General features: G+C 38.5%; 1 protein-coding gene across 29 annotated transcripts in view; it reads right to left on the bottom strand.

The window, feature by feature from the left end:
* Positions 1–23,996, bottom strand: part of DST (dystonin) — a 535,648-nt gene that overhangs the window by 219,507 nt on the left and 292,145 nt on the right. For 13 of the 29 annotated variants that reach the window (XM_075598124.1, XM_075598132.1, XM_075598148.1 and 10 more), the window contains 19 exons: positions 21,112–21,224; positions 20,904–21,010; positions 18,853–18,972; positions 18,227–18,322; positions 18,010–18,137; positions 14,767–14,860; positions 14,126–14,280; positions 13,096–13,558; positions 12,804–12,932; positions 10,303–10,380; positions 10,051–10,212; positions 9,859–9,963; positions 8,214–8,309; positions 7,089–7,214; positions 6,641–6,793; positions 4,460–4,614; positions 3,882–4,008; positions 2,370–2,553; positions 549–706 (listed from right to left, as the gene is read on the bottom strand). In XM_075598124.1, coding sequence (XP_075454239.1) covers positions 549–706; positions 2,370–2,553; positions 3,882–4,008; positions 4,460–4,614; positions 6,641–6,793; positions 7,089–7,214; positions 8,214–8,309; positions 9,859–9,963; positions 10,051–10,212; positions 10,303–10,380; positions 12,804–12,932; positions 13,096–13,558; positions 14,126–14,280; positions 14,767–14,860; positions 18,010–18,137; positions 18,227–18,322; positions 18,853–18,972; positions 20,904–21,010; positions 21,112–21,224 — 2,749 coding nt within the window. Of the gene's footprint in view, positions 1–548; positions 707–1,406; positions 1,425–2,369; positions 2,554–3,881; positions 4,009–4,459; positions 4,615–6,640; positions 6,794–7,088; positions 7,215–8,213; positions 8,310–9,858; positions 9,964–10,050; positions 10,213–10,302; positions 10,381–12,803; positions 12,933–13,095; positions 13,559–14,125; positions 14,281–14,766; positions 14,861–15,486; positions 15,791–18,009; positions 18,138–18,226; positions 18,323–18,852; positions 18,973–20,903; positions 21,011–21,111; positions 21,225–23,996 lie in introns of those variants that run through there. The other 16 variants (XM_075598122.1, XM_075598131.1, XM_075598128.1 and 13 more) reach the window with 5 other exon arrangements.

Raw genomic sequence — 23,996 nt, 5'->3', positions numbered from 1 at the left:
GCCACAATTCGTAGCTTCTGCAAAGAGATTACAATCTATACTTTGGATGGGGGACTAAAGAAGAAGTAAAGTCTCAGAATTAAAATCTCATCTGTTGGTTTCCCACAAGCTCGTATAGCGGGGCTGGGATTTACACATGAACACGGCCCTTCAGCAACATGCACCTCACAGCACATTGCAGATTGGAGAGCCGCTGTATTGAACAATATAAAGATAACGTTGGAAGCTCAGTGCAAAGTGTTTGAGCTTGAGAGAGACATATGTCCCAGATTTAAAAACAAAATAAAGATGTATCTATTTACAGAAAGTGCTACTACAGTATATCAGGGGCTTTCTTATAGCAATGTTTCAATTAATGTTTTCAGAGTAAGGTTCTGCTAAGATTCCCTAGCAAGAGGTAACCATCAATTTATTGCATACAGAACTACTTCTAAGACACTGAATGACATATACTGTATAGCATTAAGATATATATAATATTATATATATATATGTATGTATGTGTATATATATATATATATATATTTTTATAGCTTCTAAAAAAATACCTCCTGTTCAGAGATCCTTAACACACTTTCATGAAGATCATCCCTGTCCAGTGGGGTTCTGATTTGTCTGATTAGCCGCTCCTCGCAATTCTCCAGTCTGAGGCGGATGTTTCGGATGTCAGATACATACAGATTATATACAGATTCTTCCTGCTCCTCTGTTGAACGAAAAGTGTTGCACTCAGATACATGCTGCATTCTATTTTTATGCCCAATTTGTATTATTCTAGGTAAAATATGTTAGGTATGCTGTTTTATGCAAAAGTGGAAACCCACCCATTCAGGATTTTTGGAACCTGAATCAGGTATCTCCAAGACTATGACCATGTCTTTCTTATCCCTGGGGCCTTCAATTCAGAAAAAAAGGCTACTACCATCATTGGCTCCAGCAATATCCAATGAACAATTATCGCCAAGATGATCCGTAGATTGGTGCTGTATTGACGCTTCCTTTTCACACTCCTAAGAGAACTTTGTGAATTTCACCCTTTTTAGGTCTGCAAAATGTTTTGCTTTGACCCAAAAGTTTGCAACAAGTTTTCTTAACGCTAACACGTTTGATTCATTTTGATTACTTATGACTTAAAAATTGAACAAACTTAAAAAATAAAAAATAAATATATATATAAAAAACATTGGGCTGCTTTTTTGCCACTTTAAACCATATAGGCCTAAAGTTCTTAATCAAAACTTTGTCAAAGCGAATATTGCCAGGTTTGTACCTCTGTAGAACTAATTACTACTGTAATGTACTGCTAAAATATCTAAACCGTCTATAGTACAACAACTGCAACAAAGCACTGTACATGGTCCTCTAGACAGGGCACCCTATCTACTCTCGTTTTAAGGAAAACTTACCAGCAGCGTGCGTGGGGACTGGAAAAAGAGAAAACGTTGCAGAGACCACCAATTATTTCACAAAGAGTGAAAATGATGTGCAGTTGTTAGAATTGTAAACAAAACTACAGACCTATTTTATTGACAGGATTCATCTGCATAGCCACTGTACATAGAAATATATTGACTGCATTTTTGGATTATTTATCAAAACTAAGAAGTAATACATCAATTTATGAGGAAAACAAGTCATAATTGAAAATACACTGTCATTTTCACTGCATGCATTATCTTTTCGGGTGCTATATTTCGTTGTGTGTTACATTTAGGTGACATTTTCAGTGAAGTTTAAAACATTGCAGACCTACTGTGTGAAGCAAAACCCTATGCTCTTTAATATATATATATATATATATATATATATATATATATATATATATATTCTTGCACAGTTATCCATTGATGCAGGGGTGCACAAACTGGGGGGGGGCGCGGTCTGGGGGGGAGGGGGGCAGTGCTTACAGAGGTCCCGCGCTCTTCCCCAAAGCATTTAAATGAAATGCCGAGGGAGGACGCAAAACCTCTGAAAGTTCCTTACCTGGTCTCCGGCGGCAACGTGGCGTCAAATGACGGGGGGGGGGAGGCAGGCACAAGCAGGCAGGGGGGAGCAGATGAAAATGTTTGCGCAACCCTGCATTAATACATGAAACTTTTTCAGGAACTATAGCAGTGGTGACCAACTCCTGTCCTCAAGTGCCACCAACAGGTCAGGTTTTAAGGCTATCCCTGCTTCAGCACAGGTGTCCCAAGCAGTGGCTCAGTCAATGATCTGTGCTGAAGCAGGGATATCCTTAAAAGCCGACCTGTTGGTGGCCCTTGAGGGCTGGAGTTGGCCACTCCTGCTATAGTAACCTCCTTTTACTTTGTCATTGTTAGTAAATGTGTCAGCTAATGTATATCTATGAAAGGTGCCTCTATGTGTACCTCTTTCTGCAGATTTCAGAAGCTCCTCATAGTACAGCTTGCAAACATTAACCTCTCTTTCCAGTTGTCCTATGTCAGAGACGGAGAAAATCTTTGATTCTTGGCTGTCTTCCAGGAAGTCATCAAAACGGGACCTGAGGCTGCTCAGAACTTGCTGGTGCTCTCCCGGCAGCAAGGTTTTTATCTGAAATAATTAGATTGTAAGCTCCTCGGAGCAGGGACTCCTCTTCCTTAATGTTACTTTTATGTCTGAAGCACTTATTCCCATTACCTGTTATTTATATTATCTGTTATTTATTTAATTACCCCGTGTATTACTACTGTGAAGCGCTATGTGCATTATTGGCGCTATATAAATAAAGACATACAAATGTAATGTAACCGTGTGCAGAGATTATGTACACAAAATATACATCCAGTGGTGTACTGGTAAATAATATTGAAAGAAAACTGTAATCTGCAATATGGAAACATTAGCACAATTGCATCTCATTTCATGCTTACCTATTTATTGTGGAAAAATTTGTGTTTCTATAGTTTTGACTTTATTACTGCAATATTTTATCTGGTTAAACAGTGTGTAAAAGTCAATGTAAGGAAAGAGCTATGCATGAAAGGGGATAATACAATCCTAGAGACGAGTTCACTACTTTATCTATCTATTTATCCATCTATCCAGGGATGGGGGGGGGGGGGGGTTGGGTGCTACAAGATGTTGAGCGGGGGTTGGTGGGGAAGGTGCAACCTGTCAACAATGTACCTGTCAGAGACCCCCTAGGTGGTCAGTAGCAGAAGTTGGGCCTGACTTTCGGCTGGACGCAACTTCCGGGTACGACCTGTGGGGGCCCAACTTGTGCCGCCGGGCCTGGGTCAGTTATCCCGGGGCTCGTCCCCTAGCGGTGGCCCTGTATCTATCTATTAAACTATCTTTTATCTATTATCAATCTATCTTTAAAGCAGAGGTCCACGCTGATGGATTCTTTTACCGTTCCTTTTTTTTCTTCAAATGAGAAATAAAGGGTATATGGCCACTGCAGAGGATACTTTACTCTCTTGAAATATTATTGCATTTTGTATGGATAACAAACCCATGCTGCGAAGTGATATTTTTTAATATACAGTAAACAATGACTGCACAGACTCGTGAGAAGAACGATAAAACAGAGATGCTTCATACGCTATTTATCATATGGGAGGGAAAATGTCCATAAGAGCTATAAGATGGACTCTGCACTCTCAATATTTCATAGGACATCTAATGTAAACCACAACAATAAAAAACATTTTTACACCCAAAAAGATTGCCAGTTAGCAGATATTGATTACCAATGGATGTACAAGATACACTGTCACCAGATACCGTGATGTGTATTTGTGCAAGGCTGAACTACAAACTTACAGATTTGTACAGAAATATATAGGCTATATGCAAGCACTGCTTGCTATGATTATACTTATGAAGTGCCTTGATTTACCCACAAGCTCCAATATATATCCGCACATTGAACATACCAAGGAAACCTTGCTGCCTCGAACAGCTTCAATATCATTCATTAGGTAATGCCAGGACACAAGGCTCTTCATGTTTATGTGAGATTCATGCCACAATGCCAAGACACTCTGGAACACTTGCTCGATTCTGCAACAAACACAGTAGTTGATTTAGTCAAATCTGTTACTGGACAAGGGATCCCTCAAAAATGTCATTCATGGCTGTGTCTTTTTTGGCAACAACTGCTCCTTCACCAATGGAATATATGCTTGATTGTACATGAGATACCATGTAAATGGAAAAGTTAATCCATATTATTATTTTCTTCTGTATATTATGGTGATACTGGTAGCTACGGCGCTCCCTAGTGGAAGTGTTTGTATGTAAAATACACAATATATTCTGTATATTATGCCTGCTTCATTCAAAAATTAAGAAATAAAATCAGTAGCTCATTTCCATTGCTCAACTGCGTAGGGCATATAGTCACAATGACTATGATACAAATGTTTATATCTTCATTTACTTAATCTTCCACATACAAAACTATTTTTACTTTAATGTACAGTAACCGTCTTCCAAACAGTACATACTGTACCTGCTTGCCATATCCACGGCCTCTTTATTTAGTGGTGGAACGGTAAAGCATACAGATGGGACCATCGCTTCATTGCCGGTGGGACTGATCACCTTCCACTTAGCACGGTGTGAGTTGCTCGCTAATACACATTCATCTTCCTTGTAAATGGTTATCTAAAGAGGAGCAGGAACGGACAGGAAACAGGAAAATGCATATTAACACAGAGGCTTAATGCTGAAGAGGCTTACAATGCAGTGCAGAGGGTCATCCATTGTATCACTACTCTCTGTACTATGAAATACTTAGGCAAATTGACAAAACTGTAATCGTCAAAAAATAGCACATGCCCCACCTCCTTTTTTTTTAACCCAGCCAATGCCGGTCACAAGCCTGGATGAAAAATGGGGAGTGTTGGTTCCTGTGGCTACAGAACTGGAAAATTAGCCAAGAACCCAATGGCAGGACAACAATTACGAAGCGTGGAAACACTAGAGGACGTATTGAACATCCTGCCGATGGCCTCTACAACGCATCGCTTCCAACCTTGTAGAAGATAAAGCGATGTCGTGTACGGAGAATACCTACCTACCTCCTCCTTTTTGCTAAAGAACTAACAATATGAGCATGGGAGATCCTCCACTGAAGTTGGGAGGTAAATTCTAGCTGCCTGCAAGTTAGAGCCAGGATTGACATTGATACTCTCCTACCACTCAGGGGAAGTGACAGAGCGCACACATTCTCGTCGACTGATACTGTGTCTACTGTGGATTTTTTTTTTTTAAATAAATGAATTGCTGATTCCAAAACAAATGTATACAAGACAGACATATACACAGAAAAATATATGGTCTTGATATTATAATAAGATTTGGACCAGAGTAAAAATGGTACATTTTTCAAGTAATTTGTTCTATTTGGATGACGGCTTTAAGTGTAAAGGTACTTGAAATGAGCTATCAAGGTGGGACTTTTTTTAAGATGTGTTTATTTATTTTTACAGTGGATTGAAGCAGGGGGTCTCCAGGGCTGAACTCCATTCATTTCAGCTCTGGGGACACCCTGCTTCTAGAGATATTTACCTCCGTGGAGGGTGCCGTTATCTCCTGCAAGTTTAAAGCTCCCGCGTCAAGTTGCAAGCCACACGAGATGACGTCACGGCTTCCTATTGGCCGCACGGTATGGGAGCATTGAAAAGCAATTCTCACAATCCAGGGGGGAGGATTGTGAGATGAATTGCAGTTGTGTGGGACCAGTGAAGACAGGCCCTACCAGAGGGTTTGAGCAGGGAGTTGCAACTTGATTTATTTTTGTATCACTGCACATTTTTGGCACATTATATTTTTTGATACGGTCACATTTATTATTCACTTTGTATTATAGGATAAACAATGGTGAGGGTAACAGCACTACTCAAAAGCATCCAAACTTGAAGGGAAAAATAAGGAAAAATGAAAGTGCGTATTTCATAAAAAAAATATTATTTATTGGTCATAGGACAAACATAGCGAAGGTGTCGCACTACCAACACGTTTCGCGCCAAAAGCGCTTTCTCAGGGCATACTTGAGAAAGCGCTTTGGCGCGAAACGCGTTGGTGAGGCGACACCTTCACTATTTGTTTGTCCTATGACCAATAAATAATTATTTTTTATGGACTATGTACTTTCATTTTTTATTATTTTTCCATTCAAGTTTGGATGCTTTTGAGTAGTGCTGTTACCTTCACCATTGTTTATCCTTGAATATTTATCATGGAAGCACACCTAGAACACCTGGAACCTGGGAAATATACGTTGACATTGCAGCATACCAGTGAATTCAGCTCCGGAGAGCCCCTGCTTCAATCCTATGTTTTAAAAAAATCCAGCTTGGATTGCTACTTTAATATATTCTACAATAAGTTATTATCACTGATGCATCACATTTAATTAAATATATTGTCATATGAATAAACTGATGGACACCAAACTATGAAAATGAATATTTGAAGATGATGGTGATATATATAAATGTGTTTTAAACTGTTGGTGCATCTTTCCAAGATAATAATGGGTGAAATGGGTAGTGTGCAGAACTGTTCAACATACACGCAAGTATCTGAAATAAAAGACTATTGCTCTTAAGACAATAAGGATGAATGTTAAAAGAGGTTCTTTAGTTTTCTTGTATTTACAGCTCTCTATTCAATGAAGGAATCTGACCTCAATTTGTCTGTAGTCACAGATCGCTTTAACTGGGATGGATGCTTTAAGGGGACTGTCGGGATTCCGTGGTTTCAGCTGAATTATTGCCTTTGCTCTCCCCACAAGGCTGGCAACTGTGCTCTTGTACTGCAAAAGCTGTTCTTTTTCTTCCTGAATATTCATGAAAAGAAGAACGGCGTTAGTCATAACACGCACTGCCTTAAATGCCGATGATGTCTGCTGCTGATTTACTGTACAAAGCTCCAATGGCTTTGTTCATGTATAAATTATCATTTATTTTTGTGATTATATACTGTATCTATTGCACGATTCAAAGTTAAAATGATAAATATCTCTGAAGTTACCTTTTTTTTAATAGGTGGTGTTAATTACAGTAAATAGCAATGATACTGAGCAAGCTGTACTTGTTGCCATATTGAATGACAGATTGCATTTTGGTTATTACCATAGATTCCTGGACCAGGTCTTCGAGTTTATGCACACTGCTAGATTTATCACAGCTGTATTTCCTTAGTATGGAATCTTTCAGATTCTTCAGATATTCTGTAGCTTCTTTGGCATCATTGAAATACTACAGAAATATGGGTAGGAGATGTTACATAGTTTATTATGAATGACATGGAGTTCTCCCTTCCACTTTGAACGGGGGAAAATTGACACACAAATAGTTGATCATTCATTAACAGTGATGATTATTTGATCATTTTTAGTTTATTTCAATTATATGATGGGTATATTTTCAAACTAATTACAAATACCATGAGGTTATGAGGTTTAGAAAACCACATTGGCATTAATCATGCTATTATGCATACATTACACAGACATGACTAAGCTCAAGTACTTTCAACCTGTACAATACTTCCAACCGCCAACACACTAACCAGTCTTTAAAAGCAAAAAATTACTTTCAAAACGCGGTCCAAAAAATAGCATTTCTAGCAGATTTCAAAGGTCAGCCTCCTAATGCCAGATATTGGTGGGCTACAGGACTTTGCAAGATAGGCTTCTTATTTTTGACCAGCAAGATTAAGACCCTTTTCCTTGGTTAGCCTTGTGAGTACTTGGGATTATGTGCAAAACCATTCTCACCAAATGTGAAAAATATCTAACCTACAGTACATAGTGGAATGCCACAAAAAAAAAATCAAAACTGGCATGGGTTGATTCAAATATTGACTACTGTCTATGCAAAACCTTGTGAGCAACTTCATTGAAGGCACAGAATTGTTGTGTTGCTTTAGTGACAGCATTAATCAACACAATGACAAGCATCACTGTGAAGGATAGAGATTTGAATGTCCAGACTGCCATGTTGTGATTTGATATTTTACTGAAGCATGGATGTTAAACATTTGAAAACAAAATGGAACCTCTTGCTACAATGGGTTTGGGAGAAGGAACTGGACTTTGTTGGACCATTACAATTCTCAGGAAAACTTTATGGTTCAGAGTTTAAAAAAATAATCATTCTGAACAAATACTGCCCATACAGACTAGCTTTAAAATAAATGATGTGTAACTCCTTCAAGATACAGTATCCTGAACTGTATAAATAAATAGAAAATACCTCAAAGTAGGCCGAGTTTTGACGTATATGTTGCTCTACACAGTGACACAACTGCAAGATCCAACTCCACTGAGTTTGCATGGCGGCTTTGTAAGACTTGAATTAAAGAAAGAAAGGGAGGGATGTTAACATACATAGGAGACAAAGATTCTATTGGAATTCTCATATAAAAAGAAATTGTGAACAAATGGCCGATTTGCCCATTTACTCCTTTCACTAGCACATCGCAGTGCTCTGTCTCAGATTGCTCCTTGGAAATACAATGTAGACGACATCCTACACGTACTATGGATTTAGTATATGATGGAATCTCTCCATATATTTGTACTGAGTGGGAATTATACTAAACGACTTAAACATTTTCCAACTGTGTTTCTTAAATCTTGTGATAAAATAGGGGGCCCTCAATTGTATCAAAGATCAGTTGTTGTTTTCTACTTGCTTTACAAGCGGATATATAGCCATTTTTTTGACGCTTTGTCCTGGGTGGGTGAGTAAATGTCTAATTTGTACCGGTTTTGAAATCTCTGCTCCAAACCTCTTGCAGTGACAATTTCAAACTGGAACATATGAGAGGTTTTGCATACCCGCTGCTGCAGCCCGGCTTCCACTGCTATCCTCAGCTATCAGCGTCGGATGCTGGGCCCGCCCCCAGTATGCTGGCCCAACGTCCGCAAACGCCAGCAGGAGCAGTGCGGGACCGAGGTCTTTCTAGTCTTCCCCCCACCCCCTCAAGGTAAAGTGTGTGTTCTCTCAGGCCCTATTTCCATGGTTCTGCTGGACCCTAGTCCCCTCTCACAGGCCTCCAGCTCTCTCGGAAGCTTGCTCCCTCCAACGGGCATTTGACCATGCATACTTCCATGCTCCCTTCTGCCATGACCAGCCATGTATTACAGTTATCCAGGTTCCAGCACCAGGTTGGTGTATAATGTGCGTCACTGTGTCTGTGTTTGTTCCTGTGTGTGTCCCCATTACTTTGTGTGTCACTGTGCCAGTCTGTCCCTGTGTGCCTTCTTGTCACAGTGTGATTAGGTCATGGAGCGTTTATACTGTATAACCTGAGAAGATGAGTGTGATGGGGTGAATGACTGAGTGCCGTGATGTAATAGGGCTGGGTGTGTTTCACGTTCCAAATGTTTTATTTCTATACTACAGGGGAGTAGTCCACACAACAGTGCTATTATTGTTCAGTAATGGATTCTATCGTTTCGTGGATCAGGCCCAAAATAGTGGAAGGGGGGTGTGTGTCTCTGTGTGTCTGTCTCATTCTGTGGCTGGTGGGGGGCTCTATGTGTGTCTTTCTGTGAGGGGAAAGCTGTGTGTGTGTCTCTCTGTGGGGGGGGGGGCTGTGTCTGTGTGTGAGTCTGGGGGAAGTGTGCTTGTGTGTGGTGCGGGAAGCTGTGGGGCAAACCACTTATTAAACTGTATTTCACCATCAGCATGATAAAGTCACAGTATGCAAAGAAGGGGCAAATAAATGCATGTATATTTTAACACAGTGTAAGTAACAACTACTGTAAGTGAGTGTTGTCTTGGTGAACATGAATGAACATGTAATTGTAAGGTAATATCCAAAAGGATCAATGGCCGCAAAAACTGGCGGTACCTCTGGCCACAGAAAAGTTTCTAGATTGCTGGTACTCACCTCAATAGTTGACCTTGCCGGGTGATTCTGAAGCAGCATCTGCTCTGCGATATCCTGCACCGATTTGATAATTTCCTCTTTATGATCAAGTTCTCTCATTAAATCCTTTGCAAAAAAAAAAATACAAACGTTAATCTTCATTATTTGACTGTTTCAAGGTTTGATTGTCACAAGGGCATACACACTACTTACAGTATGATAGCCCTTCTTCGCTGGTATGTTTTGGTTTCTTTCACTCCAGTCATATGCAACTTCCTCCTCTTCTTTCTCGTTCAGCCATATAAGTTCCCTCGTGGCTCGGGACACGAAATTGTGAAGGGAGTCAAGGTGCTTTTTCCGGTTCCTTGTTGAATTCTTGGTGCATTACAAAAAGGAAAAAACCCACGTTAGTTGTTAGTACCCGAAATGACGAGTGTGAAATCAAACCTAGGAGTAGGATCTCACCAAGAGCTTGGAATATTGGCTCTCCACCTTGCGTAAGACTTCTGAGTAATTGCTTCTAAAGGAACCAGTCAACTGGAGCTGTGTGAAGTAAATCAAATTAAACAGAATGAACAGCGTTGTAGAAAAAGAAATATATAAAACCAGAAATTATTTGTAGAATGTAACCTGTTTACGTTCAGAGATTTCTGTAAGGCAATTTGTTGCTTGCCCCTCTGGCAGGAACAGGAGGGGACGGGCTCTATCCTTAGGTGATATTCTTTCCCAGAATCCCTCATGTTTTCCCACAGCTATATTCTCTTTTAATAATCACGCTTCCAAAGACATCTTTTCTAATATGTATTATATACTCAGATTACCATTTTACTATATCGTATATCAGTCTCTGCGTAATCCTGAATCACACTGTATTTTTTCCATTCCATTCTGCATTAATCATAAAATTATCCTGCACTCTTCTACTAGCTCCTTATAAATCAAATTTATTTCCAATTATACCCCCATTCCTTTTCGCCCCTTTTGTCTACACCCTGAAGTCTCTTTTAGTCACCAGCTCGCCATCTCCCCCATCTCTGAAGCTCTTTTTTAAAGATGAGCAGATTTTCCGCTAAAATCCAAATTCTCCTCGGATTGCCCAGTTCCTTTCATCTGCAGAAATTCACGGATCAGTTTCCAAAAGGCAGATCCAGTAAAAATCCACGTGAGTGCAAAAATCCAAGCAAGGAGGAGGGAGAGACGCCTGTGCTCAAAAAAGGAGCACACCTGAGGTGCCCTGGGAGATATGCTAATGGCTATGCAAAGTATATTTAAATGAGTCACATGCCACAATTCCTAAAAGGATTTCCACACCAACTATATAGAGTAGACAAGCCTAAAGCACCTCCACCTCCTCCTCCTCCAATTTCGGATTTTTAAGAATCCGAACTCGGACTCAAGACGGAATCCGACCGGATTGGATCAAATGATGGATTCTGAGGAATGGGCTCGGATTTTTGTGTTGGTGTGTGGATCAGATTTAGGTAAAACCAGCCATGGAAATACGCCATCTATACTCTTTTTTACTCTGCACTTGATAATCTCCTGCATCTTTCTGTCTTTAAGGATTGATTGCACCTTTTCTAGCAAAGCCTCTGGCATAGCTATGCGCCAACCACCCACATTTCTAATTATTTGCTTATGAAATAAATTGACTCCTGCTTCTGTGAAAATATTTATGGAAAAAGTGGTTTTTCAAACGAGCCTTAAACAGAGGGAGAAAAGGAGGTAGCCAAATACAGATCTGGAGAGAGTTTAAGCTGTGGGAGGTCATGAGTGAGAATGTCTTCAGGTGATCGAGACAATAATAGGTATACATACAAAACATGTATTTATACCCGGAGGGTAAGTGTGCTTACAGTTTCATTATTATTGTACAATGCACTAGATCTTGTTTGGCTTTATAATACTCTTGCAAGCACAGGCATAGCTTGACGTGTTTGGTAAGCTACAATAATATATATATATTTATATGCATATTTCAGGCTGAACAGATGCAATTAAACAGAGATGTTACGTTTTTAGTTGCAAGTCTTTATGCCATTGATTTCCAACATTTGCTTGGTAGAGGAACCCCATAATTATATTTTGAAATTCTGTGGCACCCCAACCCTCTCTAATAGCGTGTCTGAGATTAGATGCATTGTAAAGAACCCCAACCCTCTCTAATAATGTGTATGAGATCAGATACATTGTAAAGAACCCCAACCCTCTCTAATAATGTGTATGAGATCAGACACATTGTAAAGAACCCCAACCATCTCTAATAATGTGTCTGAGATTAGATGCATTGTAAAGAACCCCAACCATCTTTAATAATGTGTCTGAGATCAGATGTTTTGCAAATTCGCCAGTATTTGGAATAATTTTCAAATGAAAGGGAAAATTGTAGGAACCCTTTAGGGATGCCCGGGGAACCCCTGTTGAAAAACACTGCCTTAAGCCAAGGGAACATTAATGCAAATGCATTTGTGGCACTTTGTGACATTTCTGGAAATTATTATTCCTTGCAAATCTGCCACGGGAAAGTACCAAAATACACTTTTACAGAATTCATTGTATTTAATCCCTCGTAACCAAGCACGTTGCCACGTTTAAGTACAGTGATTTCGGAAATAGCAGCAAAGGTGAAATTAAGAGTGACTATTTCATATACATTGTTAATTGTACTTGTTAGAACTACAGATGTAGCAAGGGTTATTGCACCCACTGTAGAGTTATGGTGAGATATTCTGTGATATTCTGTTATCACCTCATTGAATCCTATGGAAAATCAGAGATATTCTGCATTATAACACAATATTTTGTGTTATGAGCGGGTGCAATAACCATGGCTACATCTGTCGTTCACTGATAATTCGTTGTTAACATCTTATACGTAGACAAAACCAATATAGTGTTGTCATTAATGTCAAATAGTGTTGTACACTATATTAATATCAGAGTTAATTATCGAGATTATTTTATACCTCACTCATATTTGCTTCCTTAAGACTGGTCTCAAATTGCTCAATGGCACCATGGACATTTCTGTGGTTTTCTTGATGGCTTTCAATGCTGGACAGGTCTGCACCCCATTCTGCTCGATCAAGCTGCATCTGTCAGAACAGCAAAATCGTGAATCTTGAATACTGTACTTTAAATTGTTATTTGTTGCTCTTCAATTTATTGCCACTTTAGTACTGAAAGGGTCTGCAGCATATTACAGAACAATAAGTTACATGCTCTTCTATCACTGGAGAGCTTAACCAAATATTTTACCTGCATCTCTTCCACCCAACTCAAAAGGTCTTGAACAAATTTCAGGTTGACTTCTTCTTCTGATAGATTCTGATCTGCAAAAGATGACTTTAGTTGGGGTTTCTTGATCTGTACGAGCTTGCGTGATTGCGATGCATTTGTGTCCATCCCAGGCACGTAGTTCTGCATAAAGCCAGGGTTATAGCTTGGTGTATATGTTGGCGTGATAGCAGGAGTCAAGCGTGAACCAAAGCCATGCGAGTAGCTTGGAGTCAAACTGGATGGGGTCATGGTAGGTGTCATACTCTGGGACAAACTTGAGTTCATTGCAGGGTTGAAGCTCTGTGAAAATCCTGAGTTGAGGCTTTGTGTTATTCCTGATATCATAAGCTTTGTCTGTTCAGAAGTAAGAATTCGTCCTTTGCTGTATATTGAAGAGTATTCATTCCTTACGGCCAATAGCTCATCTCGCAGTGAAGCAACCCTGGAAAATAAATGAATAGACCGTAAAATTACAATGCTAATCCTAGTCAGTAATTTAATCTATGTATTACAACGGTCACAAACAAATCAAAGAGTTTTATAATACTAGTAGTGCGTGTTATTATAATTTGGCAAGAAGCATTAATTAACATTTTATATTTAAAATCATTGGTGTGTAATACACAGCAAGGTGAGATGAAATAGTATAAAGATGTACATGCTTTACGGGCACCAAAATGATTTTGAAAACATGGTGACAAGCAATAAGAAAATGTAGATAAATCCAAGGAAAACATATGATGAGTTTGTGACCTCACTTTCTCTGGTGCTTATATTTCTTCTCTTTTCCAAACAAATGTCAAATGAAGTTCCAGTGAGCAGAGATATACTATTTATAAATACTTAATACCATGTCAAGTTTTAGTCATTTTCAATCTTTTCCTCCATAAAAGCTTATAAAATCTCTCAGTTAAGGTCTGTGTTTAACACTAAAAAAGAGGTGAAGCAAAGTTGGGTGCATATAGATATGGTTTGTGGTGGAGAGGTTGTCATGCCGTGTGCCGAGTACCTCTGCACTAGCTGATCCGCCTGATAGTACTTTCCATCCAGAAGAGCTTGGACATCAACAACCTGCTGCCGCAAAAGGTTCTCGCATTCAATTATGTACCCAGCAATCTCAGCTTCGTTTTGGAACTGGATCCCAGACTCCATCCGTTTGGTATCCTGGAAGTTAAAGCATAGTATGTCTCATTTACAAGGTTATTGTGTATTCCCTTTTTATGCTGTTTTTAGCGACTATTTTTTGCATGAAATCAATTTAATTTTTTTCGGTTACATGATTGGAACAGATATAAAATGTATGGTATATGATTTCTAGCAAAACAAATATAAATATATTTTTAAAAAAATAAGTTTTTCTACTTAAAGCATGTGGGAAGGATTGCACAATTAATAATCAAATCTCCGCTGCTAGGACTACAAGATGTAGCAGGTGGTCAACACATTTGTAACATAAATGGATTAGATTACAAAATATTGACAGTATCTTAGCTGTAAGGAATGAAAAAAACAACTGTGATTTTATATGATTTCACAAAAGACTACAACAAATCAGACATAAAGTGACATTAATACGCAATGCTTGTATCAGTCTGACAATAGCAGAGTTCTTTTGTTGTGATCTAAAATATTAGTTAAAGAACAACTTACAGACTGCAGAGCATTGCGGGCTAGAATCAGCTTATCTTCACATCCCAGGCTGTCCCGCTGCACTCTGTTTGCTAACTGCTGCAGCATTTCTAGCCTAAAAAAACAAACATACAAAAATGAATAATGCACAAAAGCTTATTTCAAATTATATTAGCAACTACCATATAAAGTAACTCGAAAAACATTTCTCAAAATATATATACAGTATGTTTTCTGAATTGTTATCTATATGCCAATATACAGTATTGTGTGTGTATAAATATATATATATATACACACACACACACACACACACTATATGTATATATTTTACATACACTGTATATATATATATATATATATATATATATATATATATATAAAAATATATATATATATATATATATATATATATATATATAAAAACACACCCATATCTTTGCTTATATGGATGTGTGTATATATACTTGATTATATTTATATAAATACTGTAAATGTATACACACACATTCATATGTAATAGAGTACATAAATAAGTTTATATTTAAATACACACACATGTACACCGGATATTATTATATAATATACAATTAGAAACATCACAGACATTTTTGAGTTAAGTAAGTTCTTCGAAAGAACTGAAAGAATAGAAAAAGACACATACCATTACTAAAATAAAACATATTATACTATCAGTTCCAATTGCATAAAATAAAGAATATGAGTTCTCAGAACACCTACCTTGGCCTCCCTGATTGCTCACCGCCAAAGCTTATATACGAATTAATCATTGTTGGACCGCATTTAACGGACAGTAAATTCTCATTGGAACCGGTGCTAGTCCGGTTGCTGCTACTGAGTAAGGACTCGCTGCTATTATAGCCATAACAGGTGCTGTTCATTTTTATAGCAGTGTCCTTTATTTAACCATTAAAATTGACAGTATGATAAAAGGTGAAAAAAAAAACCCTCCAGAATGTACAGCTCCCAGGAACGAAAAAATATCCCTACTGGCTAAGTGTACCACTAGCGTCCTTTCTTAAATAGGCTCCAACACGTATAGTTAAAACCCAGCAAATAATATTCAGATAGCTCTTCAAAGCATTTTGCCTCAAGCCATATATACCAGTTCAAGTTTGCCTTTCCCCTCCTGCTTTAAAACTCTACATGTTGGGACTTATCAGCTTCATTTGGGCGCCTGTGGTAAATGAATATGCCAAATATTTGAATTATTCTTAATTTATCTGTTCCAAGCCACTCTGTTGTTACACCACAGCTGTTGATACATCTTGAAATACAATTTAAAGTAGCTAATACATAACATACTGTACAGAAGAGCCACAGGTTAAATTTGGCAAAGCAATTGTTCAACCAAACCATGCACAACAAATCTTTGAAAGTAAAAAAGGGATTGCACATTAAATAGAATGAGGTGAACATGAATGCAAAAGTAACTCAAACTTCATATGTTGAGTATGCACAGTATTTGTATCTACTGATGTGACAGTATTTTGCTTGTCCCTTTGTAATGGAAAATAAGATTGCAAATGATGGGGTTATTGACCTCTTGACATGAGTTCATAGTTTGCGTGAAAGATTGCATTAAATACAACTGTCCTATTTTCCAACTTACTTCCTAAAATCCATATTTATTCTCCATTTCCTATTATGTGGGGATCCAAGATGCTTATCACAATAAAGGAACCATTTAAATAGCATGTTTTGCTAACATTTATCTAATAGTTTCATTATGCTCTCTACAGACATTATGACACTCCAGAAATAAATGCATCTACTGTATTTGTTTCTTCTTCTGACTATGTGAAAATAGCTGGCAGATTCTTAGATAGAAGGTATTGATTTGCTGTCTTAATGAGTATATTTAAAATGACAAGGGGTACAAAAAGGTTGCTGAACGCTCTGAAGATGTGATTTTAAATTACTAAAACTGCAGGTGTGTTGTAACCCAGACAGGTATCATATGGCAGGAAACGTCTTATTAAATAGGGGGATTAATGTTTCAGTTACACTTGCAACATGTATCTAAGTGTTAATTAAATAAAAGTACAGTACTTCACAATGTAAAACCTACTCTACTTTTTTAGACTTTGTTTGAATAATTTCATACAGGGCCACCGACATGGGGGGGCAGAGCCGTGACAAGTGTCCGTCTCTGGTTGCCACTGCCGGGCCCTCGCTCCCGGCTCTCCCGCCGCTGCCTCCTCTTCCCACACAGTCCTCTCTCTCCCGCCGGTGCCCGCTGGAAGCTGAGCCTGACTTCCGGGTGCACCCAGCTTCTGGTGTCTATTGGTGGAGAGAGAGGACGGCGTGGGAAGAAGAAGGCAGCAGCTGGGGAGAGCCAGGAGCCAGTGCCCAGCGGCGACAATCAGAGGCCAGGACTAGATGCCTGGCCTCTGGTTGCCGCTGGCAGGCCCTGGGTCTGCCCAGCAGCTGCCTGCCTCTTCCCAATGCCAGGCCTTTCTCTCTCGCTGGTGCGCGCCAGAAGCTGGGTGCACCCGGAAGTCAGGCCCAGCTTCCGGCACGCACGAGCCGGAGAGAGAGAGGCGCAGCATGGGAAGAGGCAGAAGCAGCTGAGGAGAGCCTTGGCTCAGCGGCAGCAACCAGAGGTAAGTGGTAATTGTATTTGTGGGGGCAGGGGCGGTTGGTAATTGTATATGAGGGGGTAATTGTATTTGTGGTGGTAATTGTATCTGTGGGGTAGTGGTGGTAATTGTATCTGGGTGGGTAGTGGTGTCTGTATTTGGGAGTGGGGATTGTGTGAGTATTGGGGGGATTGTGTGGTCAGTGTGGGCGGGGGGAATTGTATGGGGATTGGGGGGAATTGTGTGTGTGGCCAGGGGAGGGGGGGGAAATAAGTGTAAGGAGGGGTGGATTGAGGGAGTGGTATTGAGTGAGAGGGGGTAATTGAGTGACAGTGGACAGGGGGCGGAAAGAGAGGGGAGAGAGGAGGGATAAGCGAGGGAGGGGTGTGTGGGTGAGGAAGAGAGGGGGGAAGAGTGAGAGACAGAGGGGGGAGATAAATACAGTTGTGAAAGGGGAAGGCTTGCAAGGCCGCTGACAGGGGCTGAGGGGGTGCCACCGACACAGGGTGGATGGAGGTGGGGGGACCAGCAACAGCCCTAATTTCATATATGTGAGAAGAATTGGGATATTACATATCATATGGATGCAAATAGTGGCAACGACAAAAACATTCAATAATACAAGTTACATTCAGTAAAGACCTTAGCCTTATCTGCATACCTTTCTATTTCAGGCCTTATAGTCTTCTCTCTTTCGAACATGGCGATAATCAGCTTTCCCCATTCTTTTTCTATATCGTTTGGATGGTATCCCTGACAGAGCTTGATGCGTCCAAATTCTATCCAAGCCTAAAAAAGACAAAACACGAGGCTTATTGTGAAATGTTATACTAATCCACACCCATAATGTTATCTGACCATAGAACTGGGACACTTACCTCAAGCAATTTGTACAAATGCTTGATTTTTGCTTTTTCTGTCTCCTTTGGTGGAATCTCTTTTTCTTTGAACTGTAAGTATTGTTGATAAAGTGCCTGCACATTAAAAAAAAATCCATTAGAACAGTTTTATCCAATACAATATTTTGAGTCATTCCATTAGATTTGGTGCACTGAATACAGTATACCACAACCTCTGTCACTGTCTCTATTTCACCTAAAATATTCAGATTGTTAATTCTGTCGAGCACTAATTCCCTTCTCCTGATATCTGACTGATACGTGTGGTACTCTTGTCCCTGTATTGTATTTGTCTTCCACTGTATACAGTATTGCGTTTGTTTCTATTCTGGTACAAAACACAGCCATGCTACATATATATTCTGTGCTACATACTGTATAAATAATTACAATAATAATTGTTGTGACAGAGATAATAACAGAACTGAAATGATTCTGACTGGTTTCCACAATAGCTGCATCATATTGACCTGAACAGTATTGGACTACAGACTGACGGCACAAAGAGAAAGAGAAAATGACCTCTGCATCTTGTTTCATGATATTACCAGGTTGGTACTGGAAACCAATTCTTTCTGTGGCGCCCGGATGCATTGAAACGTTACCTTTAGTTCTATAGCAGTAGTTGGGAACGTTCTATCAGACATTAACGTAACATGGTGCCTGATCCATTGGATGAGGTAGTTCACCATATTCTGGTATTCTATCCACTTCACTTCAACATCCTAGAACAACACATGAGTGTAAGTAACAGAGCCCGTAATTGTTGACAGTGCTTAGACATAAGCCTTTAAAAATATAAAACAAGTATATACCATCTGAATTACACATTTTTGTTCTTAATGGCTTTAGTCCATTATTTAAAATATTTATTACATACATAAAGTACTTTTTAGAGAGGTGTAGAATTAGAACTGTGAACTGTGTTCTTTATTCATGAAAAAGTTTGTGACCTTAAAAAAATTCACCAAACATTACAACTCAATTTGCGGGTAACATGGCTCTAGATTAAAATGGCTTGACCCTAAATTCAGGTCACATGATCCTTTATATACTGCCATTTAAGCGAAATGTAGGTAAAATGGCAAAACTATCCAACATTTTGAGCAGTCACTTTTGCAAAAATGTTGCAAAAACACAACATTTAAGAGACATTTGCAATAAAAAAAAATCATAAAACACATCTGAACCCATCGCTAGTACTTATAAAGTCCACATAAAGCTATGGAAGGAAGTACGATGCAATAAGAACCAGGGGATAATAAACAAAGTCTCCTGGATGCAAAATTGGGGCAAAACTAGTGCAAAAAACAGCACAAGATGTACTGTATATAGTAAAAATAATTCCAATTGCAATCAGAAAAGCAGTACTTCTACACAAAAGTTATGTTTTTTAAAGGATCAAACCGTGTTGGCCTTTTAAAATATATAAATTTTAAAGTAACCTAAAAAGAAAGGATCCCCTTGAGCAGAATCTGTTGAATCTGCATTGCTCCACAATTTCACTGGATCCGTACATATTTCATGTGGCTTTATTGCAGGTTAATGTGAATAGAAATAGTACAATGTTTTGGGGAACAAAGCCCCTTCGACAGGTGATTTGTCAAATCAAAACCTGCCGGGTTAGGTAATGAAGAAAAGAAAAAACATGGTCTGGTGATTTTCTGCTTTAAAACATCACCCATTTCATTTGTACCACCATTTTTAGGGAAGATGAGTGACTGAACTGTGGAGGTTTCTTAGTTTGTATAGGTCTTTTGTAGTCTCACAGGAAGACCTCCCAGTTTCACCATTTTGTTTTTATTTATGAAAAGGTCTTGCCAAAATGTAAAATGGCTACTGGGTCACTTCCTGCCTGTGCGACAAAACCTAAGTAGCATTTAAGTTCTCAAAAATGAAATAAGCTGGAATAGAATTTCCCCTAAAACCGGGGTATAATTATACAGGTCTTGCAACATACGCAAGTAAAATATTGTCATTTGATGTACAGTACACAAGGCTGAAAACATTATTTCAAAATAGAGGCCTTGTTCTTGCTTAACGTGTACTTCCTAGTGTTTTAATGATTTTAAATATTGGTAGTACTGTATTTATATACCAAAAGTTATATATTAATCTTTCAAATATTGAAAGAGAATGTTGTTATTAGTTATGTCAGTCAAGGCCTTCTTTCCCTGCAACCGTGACATCGGCACCTCATTAAGTTATTGCCCACTGTTTATAATGTACAAGGAATGGATCCAAATCTCATGATATTGGGCCGGGCCAGCAATACGAAACCTGTGATGTAATCCAAGGGAAAGTACATCATCACCTTGTCAACTGATGCCCTGTGCAGCTATACTTTGTGCTACTGCATTTCATACAACTTCCCCTTAATAATATTGTTTATCTTTTACCTTTTTCATTTTAATCTTTGTTCGCCTTTAATAAGTTGGGCCTGAATTAAATAATGTATAAAAAAAAAATCTTAAAAATGTTAAGTGATTATACACAAGAATGACTATCTTACAAAAAGTGGCAAAAATACAAATAAAAATAATAAAGTCTCAGAACAAAAATAATTTTTGAAGTAATAAGACGAGATTCTTCAAAAAAGATGGCTTCTCAAAAGTAAAAAGTAAGAATTGGTCTTCTTCACAAAATGTGTACTTACATTTGCACTAATTCCTTCTCCACCATCTGGCGCCTTAGGAAATGCATCGTACATTGAAGACACATATGTTATTACTGACTTCTCATCGGGAGAAGAGACATCAACATCTAGTGAAAAGAACACGTATTACATTTAAGATGTTCGCCACTGGACAGGGTTATAGGCACATTTTTCTGCATTCCCAATTTCGTTTTAATTGTAAACTTACCTTCGGGATCAAGAAGTCTTGTGACGCCCAGTTTTTCAGCTACGTAAAAAGCATTTTCTAAATTTACTATGTTGCTTTGAACAGCAACGGTATCCATGTCAATCAGGTCCGGCCTAGGACACAAAGAATAACACAGCGGTAAGTCTATTTTATTTGCCACACAACGGAAGCAGTGTTTTTTTCTTCTTATTGCAGTAGATAGGAGTTCACAATGATGGAGGTCTGTTGGACTAAATCTTAACACCATAACATTTGTCTTGGAAATGTAACTTGTAACTGTATATTTTTTTCACCTGGAAATGTTGTGTTTGTTTTAATACAGGTTGAGTAACCTTCTCTCATTGCTGATCCGTTGACAAGGAGGAGACATGCAAGGACCTGCTTATGTTATTGCTGGGGGGATGAAAACACGAAATAATCAATAACGTGCTCTCAGCCTTCCTTGCAAATGAAAACGTACAAAATTATAACAAACTGGTTATAGGTCATCGTTATCTCTGCATTAGTTCCCTTTTTTCATAAAGCACCAAACCCTACTCATTTAAAAAAAAAATATTGTAGATAAATAAAATATAGATTTTTTTTTGGACCATAGGTTCCTCAGGATTTGAACAGTGATATTTTTACACTTTTGGGCCCCCTGGCTCCCGAGATATGCATCAGTTTAGTTGCCGGTGTTTCAGCGACCTTTAGGTGCATCAAAATACTTGCCAAATCATGCGGATCAATAGGAAGCGGCAGCATCATGCGGTGGAAGACATTGCGGCTTCCTACTGGATGACTGCAGGCCGGGAAGGAGCCACACCAACTAAACTGGTATATACCTTGAGAACCAAGATGTCCATGGAGATACAAATAGCACGGTTCAGTTCGACGACCGATTCAAATGCTGTAAAAAAAAAAAATTGTCAAAATGGGTGGGGAGAAACAGGGTGATTTCAATGGGGTTTTTCCTTTGACACATACTGTATGGTGCAGTTTTTTGTTCTACTGTATAAGGGTTGCACATTTGCCTTGATATATGGACGGAATTGACGCCTATGTACTAAGATTATATTTGAACTTTTGTTGTGCGTCAATATTTTAGTGCAAACCTTAGTACAAACAGAATTTTGTGTATTTTTTTAGTGTTAGTCAGTTATTAGTGTAATATTAGTTCTTATAGCCATACTATAAAGTCACACATTTTGTTAACCTATTTATTGAAGCATCATATACTTTTTTTGATGGATACTTAGCAATGCAATTCTGCTCTAACAACATAAACAGACTGTTTACTAATTTACTCCAGGTTCAACATGGCGGATGATTTTGATGCACTATATTTTGGTGTATCATCTGAATCCCAGTTGTTTCCGCTAATATATCAGACTCAAACCATTACTAACGTTTAGGTGTACAATAGGAAAACAGTTGGTGCATAGACGCATACAAGTGCAATATATTTTATTATGTCCATGCGCCAATTTTACACCCAAAATTCAAATTGCAACGCTTCATACATAGGCCCCAATATTCCTTAACTTACATCGTGCAACAATGTTGTTTAGACGAAGCATGACATAACTCCGGAGGCAGTGTAAATTCTTATGGTATGAATGAATGCAATAAAAATAAAGCCCAACCCACATCTCCTCAATAAGATGAATCATGTGTTAAGCATTGACTGATTACAGCCACACCTTCTACTATAAGGAAAAGCAATACAGTTTTTAAGAATTCTCAAGAAACACCGTCAATAGAATACACGCCCTGCACAAAGCCCCAACAAACACGTGTTCATCTGACAACTCTAGAAACGCTTAACAAATTAGATCATTTTCTAATGTAAGAAGCTGAAGCTGTAGACATTATGTGGAATACTACTGTACTCAATAACCCTCCAAGGAAACACTGCACCAATGACAAAACAAAAATTGATTAGACTAGATATTCCTCCATTTTGGTTCAATGTGTTCCACTCTGTTCCAATATGTTGGAGTTCTAAAGTACTGTAGCTGAGGGGCCTAAGTGACCATTCCAACTTTAAAAGTTTGCTTTTTATTGACTTTTGATGTACATTTTCTTTCTGATGTGGGAAGAGATGTCGTGCCGTGAATATTTTCAAATGAATACTGTATTTCTGAAAAACTGTGGTTTGTGGAAGGAAGCCGGGATTATTGTGGTAGCAAAGATAGTACTTACAGGAATCGTGTCACCACTGCCAGCTGTAACAAGTACAGTATGTAAAGTGTGATCAACTTCAAAATATTCCGCTCTTACTTTTATCTTTGCTGTTTTGCCTTTTCTATGCTGAGTTAAAGCATCAATCCCAAAATAACCAAACCTACAGGATTCCGCTTTACTCTTTCTCAATTCAAATCTGTTTTCACCAGAAAGGGGTGAAAACAGAATAGAACATAAGGAAGAAGAACACAATGTACAGTACACACAGAAGGTAAGAAAGCACTTTTCCACTGCAAACACTGGCCTGGAGAATCAAGCTCGAACAATGAAAAAAATGCGATATTATACGCCAAAGAAAATGTGTTATTTTTATGGTACAAGTTATCAATGTTGTACAGCTAAAAATAAAACATTTGTTTACTGGGCCCAGATAACAATACTTGGACTGCACCAAAATGACTAAATACCGCATTTGTAATCATTTTGGTGCTAATCATTAAGTCCCCATATTTATTGGAAACCAGGAAAATACAAAATACAGAATTTGTTTATCGCCTACTCCAATCTCGCTATAGCTCTATCTTGCCTTTGTATATAATGGCCATTACATACAGTGCATAGGCAAGATAAACCAAACAAACATGGAACAGGTGATAAAATATGACAAATTAAACTTTTTACATGGAATGAATCCTTTAATAGCCCTAATGGTCAGCTAG

This window comes from Ascaphus truei, chromosome 4, assembly GCF_040206685.1.
Source record: "Ascaphus truei isolate aAscTru1 chromosome 4, aAscTru1.hap1, whole genome shotgun sequence".
Classification (NCBI taxonomy): Eukaryota; Metazoa; Chordata; class Amphibia; order Anura; family Ascaphidae; genus Ascaphus; species Ascaphus truei.
Note: the sequence above shows the minus strand (reverse complement) of the source record. Positions and strands in the feature narration are given on the sequence as shown.